Source organism: Rhinoderma darwinii, chromosome 12 (assembly GCF_050947455.1).
Source record: "Rhinoderma darwinii isolate aRhiDar2 chromosome 12, aRhiDar2.hap1, whole genome shotgun sequence".
In the NCBI taxonomy this organism is placed as follows: Eukaryota; Metazoa; Chordata; class Amphibia; order Anura; family Rhinodermatidae; genus Rhinoderma; species Rhinoderma darwinii.
In genome coordinates this window covers 19,037,949-19,044,617 of record NC_134698.1, presented here as the reverse complement: position 1 = coordinate 19,044,617, position 6,669 = coordinate 19,037,949, and the positions used below count along the sequence as shown (strand labels likewise).

General features: G+C 42.1%; 1 protein-coding gene across 1 annotated transcript; it reads right to left on the bottom strand.

The window, feature by feature from the left end:
* Nucleotides 1-1,270: 1,270 nt before the first annotated feature.
* Nucleotides 1,271-5,688, bottom strand: LOC142664746 (uncharacterized). The gene is made up of 3 exons (XM_075844044.1): nucleotides 5,454-5,688; nucleotides 1,472-2,231; nucleotides 1,271-1,359 (listed from the first exon to the last, which is right to left on the bottom strand). Exons 1-2 carry the CDS (start codon nucleotides 5,509-5,511, stop codon nucleotides 1,513-1,515), a joined length of 777 nt encoding a protein of 258 aa, XP_075700159.1. The 5' UTR covers nucleotides 5,512-5,688; the 3' UTR covers nucleotides 1,271-1,359; nucleotides 1,472-1,512.
* Nucleotides 5,689-6,669: the final 981 nt, after the last annotated feature.

Genomic DNA, 6,669 nt, shown 5'->3' with positions numbered 1-6,669 from the left:
CATCTGTGAGATGTGCTGGAAAAACAAATCCAATCCATAGAGACCGCTACTCACAATTTACAGGACTTAAACCCTTAATGACGAAGCCTAGGTTGGGCCTTAAGGCTCAGAGCCCATTTGTCTATTCTGACATGTGTCACTTTATGTGGTAATAACTTTGGAATGCCTTTATTTATCCAAGTGATTCTGAGACTGTTTTCTGGTGACACATTGAACTTTATGTTAGTGGTAAAAATTGGTCGATACATTCAGTGAAAAACAGAAAAAATTACAGAAAATGTGGTGTAAGGCAGATGGTTATACCACACAAAATAGTTATTAATTAACAATTTGTTTTTTTAAATAAAGGACTTAATATTGAAAAAAGATTTTTTATACAACTGTTTTTTTTTGTCTCACTAGGTGACTTGAAGTCAGGAATCCCTGATCGCTATTCTAATACACTGCACTACATGCGGAGTGCAGTGTAAAAGTGCTGTCAGTTACTCACTGACAGCAAACCTAAGGCAGGACAAACTAGGCTTCCGTAGATGACAAACCCGGAGGCCATTGTTAGGCCTCCTGTTGCCATAACATGATGGAATAGAACGTCAAGGAGCAGGAAGGGGTTAAAGGATCTGCTAACGTCTTGGTGCCAGATACCACAGGACACTTTTAAAGATCTTCTTAAATCCATGTCCCAACGGGTCAGAGCTATTATGGCAGCACGAGGAGAACTACACAAGGCAGGTGGTTTTAATGTTATGTCTGGATGGTGTATATGTTAGTAATTAATTTCTATTCATTTGTACATTGATGGAAATTAGGGTATGTTCATACGCAAACTCAAAAATATCTGAAAATACAGAGCTGTTTTCAAGGTTTTCAGCGTTTTTACGGCCATTTTAGGAGCTGTTTTCAATATTGTCTAGGAAAAACGGCTCCAAAAGCGGCCCAAGAAGTGACTTGCACTTCTTTTGTGAACATACCCTAAAAAAAGAGTAATTTTTCTGTGCTTTTTATTTTTACAATATATATCAATCACCCTAAATATTGTAATCTTGGGGCCTACATTGCTCCTATGTAAACATGGGAACGCCACCATTCTCACCAGTTTTAAGGCGTAATGTAAGTCTTAGGCCAAAACGTAGTAGTAGTCGAAACGCCAATCCAACCGAGATGGAATATGAAATATCCAAGATAGAAGGGAGTCCCAGGCATAAAATAAGATAAGATAACTTTATTAATCCCCGAAGGGAAATTCCAGTATCACATAAATGGATTCTGGGAAACGGCATCAGGGATCTTTTATTATTAGGTCTCTGTGCAGATTGAGATTCTGGCGTCCAAGGTGAAGATGATGAAGAAGACTAGGTGGTACTGTAGACAAAACAAAAAATAATCAGACCAGATGATAATCACTCAACAATATACTGGTGCCGAAGCACCAGCCATGATTTCACAAAAATACTATAGATGTCAGTGATCATACCTGTACTGCTGGTGTTTCTTCTGTACCACAGCTGTTGGTACTTATCTCCTCCTCTTTCTTTGAAAGGCATGGACGCGGCACAAGGGACAGCGTGGATTTGTCGGGATCCAATGTGCAATACAAGGCAGATGGAATATGTGAGAACATGGCAGAACGGTGACTTGCTCTCCAATCTCATAGTCCTCTAGGCATATAGTGCAGGACTGGATGTCTTCGTTTTCAGTAAAGGTTCGAGATGGGAGTCTATCAATCTGCCTGCCTCTCCTGCCTCGCCGACATTGTCTTCTCTGCACAGGTCTGCTGTCTGTGGTCTCAAATGCCGACTGTTGGTTGGGTAGCAACTGACTGGTGCTTGGTGTTGGCTCCACCAGCCTGTTAGATGTTTGCTGAGGAGATCTGCTTCCTTCTCTCGACGGCTGCAGGTTTGGTAGCGGCTCACTGGTGCTGGGGTCTTGTGTTGGTTCCTCCAACCTTTCGGATCTCTCCTGAGTAGTTGATGGAGTAGACCCAGATTGGGATTCTCCAGGAATTCTGAGCTCGGTCTCACTATTAATACGACGGCCACTTGTCGTTTCAGACTGTTCTATTGGCTCAAGTCGTAATGGGGACCGGCTTCTGTCAGCTCCGTCTTGCTGCAACCTACGGCGCGGTGGAACTTGACCACGCCTTCGTCTCCTGTCGGGGACATTGTCATGGTCTTCATCCTGCTCCACACTCTGACGCCTTCTATGTCCAGATCTTAATCTTCCATCAGCAATGCCTAGATGTGAAACAATGTGTATAACATATATTAATTATGTACAGAAAAAATGGGAAAAAAGATCAATACCAGACATTTCCTATGGACTCGCGTGGTCTTCTTTCTAGAGGAAAGCTCCCATGTTTTTCTAATCTTGGACAACCGTTTTGATACTATGAATATATACACAGTCGAGTCACATTATTATAACTACTACTAATATCCAGAGTAACCGGCGTGTGCAGCACGGACAGCAGTAGACGGGCTGGGAGTGACTCAATAAGGTGCTGGTCAGTGGTCTCATATGTGGAGCCTCGCTGACTCCATACATCCCACATTTACTGGAGGGTGCATGGGGGAGGATCCATAAAGCGAACAACATGATTGACGTGGTCCCACAGATGCTCAATTGGGTTCAAGTCTGGAGAAATAGGGGGCCAGGGAAGTACTTGGAAGTCTAGGTCGTGCTCTTCCAACCACTGTCGGGCATTTATAGTCGTGTGACATGTCGCATTGTCTTGCTTTAAGATTCCATTTGCTCCAGGGAAGACAATCAGCATGTATGGTGGATGTGATCTGTAACGATGGATTCATATCTAAATCGGTTCAGAGCCTTCCATATGGATGAGTGGCCCAGAGAATGCCATGGAAAAATACCCCAGACGCTGACGTCGCCGCCAGATTTTCCCAGCAATGGTTGTAAAGTCCATCCTTTCGATGAAGCAGAAAACGTGATTTATCGGAGAAGACAACCCTTTGCCAATCATCGGTGCTCTAGGACCAATACTGCCGTGCAAATTGAAGCCATTTTCTCTGATGCACCTTTGTTACATAGGAGCAGTGACCATATGTCGGGTTCGGAGCCCCATATGCAGTCGGATTCGCTGAACTGTTGTATTAGACCAGACATGAGCAAACTACGGCCCGCGGGCCACATACGGCCCGTTAGGCTTTTTAATCCGGCCCGCCGAACTTGTCCAAATCATAGTAAAAACCTCCTTTTTTTTCCCCTTTCCCTGCAATGCCCACGTTTTCCCAATAGATGGCGCACATTGACCGTTGTTAACTCCTTAACGCCGAAGGACGGATATATCCGTCCTCAGCAGCTGCTAGTTCGCGCAGGAGGACGGATATATCCGTCCTGTGATGGCGCGGGTACTGCCAGTGTACCCACGCGATCAGCGGCAGGAGCACGGCTGTTATACACAGCCTGGCTCCTGCTGCAACTGCCGGAATCGAAGCGCGCTCCGATTCCGGCAGTTTAACCCATTAAATGCCGCTGTCAATAGTGACAGCGGCATCTAATGTGTTTGACAGAGGGAGGGAGCTCCCTCTGTCACCCGATCGGCGCCCCCGCAAACAAATCGCGGGTCGCCTTCGGGTTTCCATGACAGCCGGGGGTCTAACAAAGACCCCCAGGTCTGTCTTCCGCAACTGCCTGTTTGGCGATGCCGGAGGCATGACCTAACAGGTTGCCTGTCAGTTTTACACTGACAGGCAATAATGCTTTGGTATACTAAGTATACCAAAGCATTATATATGCGATCGGCACATCGCATAGTGAAGTCCCCTGGTGGGACTTAAAAAAAAAATGTCAATCAGTTAAATAAAGTTTGTTGAAAAAAAATAAAATAATTACAGTCAAAATCAAATAAAACTACTTTTTTTGCCCAAAAAGTGGTTTTATTCAGTAAAAGTGTCAAAACAAATAACACATACACATATATGGTATCCCCGCGATCATAACAACTTGACCAATAAAATGAACACATTAATGAAACCGCCGGATGTACGGCGTCCAAAAAACCCGCAAAAAACAACGGCAAAATTCTCTCTTTTCTCCCATTCCCCCCATAAAAAATAAAATAAAAGTTAATCTATAAGTCCTATGTACCCCAAAATAGTACTAATGAAAACTACGCATTGGCCCGCAAAAATCAAGCCCACATACGGTCACATCGACGGAAAAATAAAAAAATGACGGCTCTTGGAACGCGGCGATGCAAAAACAAGTAATTTTTTTCTAAAAGGGTTTTTATTGTGCAAACATAGGAAAACATATAAAACCTTTACATATTTGGTATCCTCGTAATCGTGCCGACCCGTAGAATAAAGGTAACATGTTATTTATGCTGCATAGTAAAGGGCATAAATTTATAACGTGAAAATTAATGCTGGAATAGCTGCTTATTTTCAATTCTCTCCTAAAATAAAGTTAATAAAAGTTAATCAATATATTGTAAGCATCTAAAAATGGTGCAATTACAAAATACAACTCGTCCCGCAAAAAACAAGCCCTTATACGGCTATGTCGACGTAATAAAAAAAAAGTTACGACTCTTGGAATGCGACCATGAAAAAAAAAAAAAATAATCCTTGGTCATTAACGTGCAAAATGGCCCGGTCATTAAGGGGTTAATGTGGCGCGTATTTCTCTTTATTTCACTTTAATTTTCACTTCGTTTCACGTCACCATTAAGCCCTTCGGTTTTCAAAGAGTACAATATCAGCCGTCACTTTGCCACGAAGCATGCAAACTATGCTAGCAAGCAGTCAACACAAGAACGGGCGGCTACTGCTCAGAGGTTGGCAGCTAATTTACAGAGTCAACAGAACTTTTTTCTTGATAAATCACAGTGCGTATGTTATTTTAATCTATTTACATTTCCTCCTCCCAGTATCTGCGAAATAGTATGTAAATGCCATATCTTGCATATTCCTTGAGACAAATTTATTAACTGATAAGGGCTATTTTTCACATTTGAAAGACAGTTAATAAATTGGGTTGTAGTGTTCTTACTGTGCTATGAGGTTTGCACACACTACATTTAATGCTTTAGTATATCCGGCCCAAACACTCCCTCCAAATGCTCCTGGCCCGGCCCCTCTGTCAAATTTTAGAACCCATTGTGGCCCGCGAGTCAAAAAGTTTGCCCACCCCTGTATTAGACACACGTCTGGTAGCCAACGTTCACCTCTCAAATGCATGGCACGTGGTGCTCTGCAGTTTCCATGTCCGTTATTCCCAATGGTGCCATTTGTCCACTCACGATACACTGTCACCACAGCAGCACGCGAACAGTTCACAAACTGCGCTGTTTGAGAAATACCGCCGCCCTTGGTCCGAAAGCCAATAATCATCCCTTTTTGCAACTGAAAAACGGTGCATTTTTTGCGGACGCAAAACGGACACGTTTGTGTGAAACTAGCCTAAATGTATCTGATATAACAAGTTCCACTTACCTTGATTTATCCGGGAACTTTCGTCTATTGCAAGCTGCAAGAGTTCTCGGTAACTCATTGTTCCTTGTAGCAGGCGGCTTGATGTTTAAATTCAGGAACAATGAAAAAACGGGATTCCTCAAATAAGAGGGAATCTACCACGATGTTCAGAAGTTGCACTGGTGTTTAAGTGCTCTGAACAGATGATGTAGTAGTCGCTTTGTAGCACAAATTCGCTCTTTGAAAAACCAAGTGAAGTTTCAGCATCAGCATCAACTCGAGATATGGCACTGATGTGACCGCGCTTGGGGTCCTTAGAACTTCACGCCATTGTGATGTCACTGCTATAGATGCCACAACCTCCATTGTTCTGATGACATCACTGCCTGCAGTGATGTCATAATGCTTACGGTATGTCATAAACGGTCCCCTGTTCTGCATTATACCAATCACTGCAGCAAAGCCTCCAAATAAATAAATAAATAAATATATATTAAAAAAAATTATATTTACATATTGCAGCTGAAAATCTCTAATATTTGTTTAGTAAATGTTTCTCTATAATTGTTTAGTAAATGTTGTAGCACACAATTCATCTAAGTAAAAGTCTTAGTAACAGATTACCACAATGGAGAGGTGGAAATGTAACTTTATTTTTCTAAAACTAGATGGTTCTGGAGTAAATAAGAATCCTTTATAACCTAAAGAGGTTGTCTGGTATAAGAAACCCATTGTAAATACCCTATTGGAGAATTCTAAGTTAAGAAAGGACAAGTCTCTTATTGATTTCACTGTGTAATGCTTAGTTTCTCCTGTGGTGGCGCTGCAGGGGAATTCAACACTTCTCAAGTTCCATCACAGATTAAATCTGATCGCTGGGGTTCACAATCAGCGACATTAAGCTGCACTATCTGGATGTACAAATTACACTGGATGAGGGCCGTATTGTGACAGACATTTACACCAAACCAAATGACTGAAAATAACTTTTTAATTTTAGCTTTCAACCCAAATCAGCACAAAAATAAAATTTCACAAAGTCAACTACATAGTGATAGAAAATGCCGCAGAACTTCGCATATAAATGAGACGGATATGTGAGAGGCAGATAGATAGGGCGTGCTCTAGCAAAGTAAAAAATGAGCCCCCCATTACTTTCTTTTTCTGATCTCAAATGCCAAGATACAATCCCGTTAGTAAGCCCTAAATATACACCTCCTGCAATGAGCCATAATAC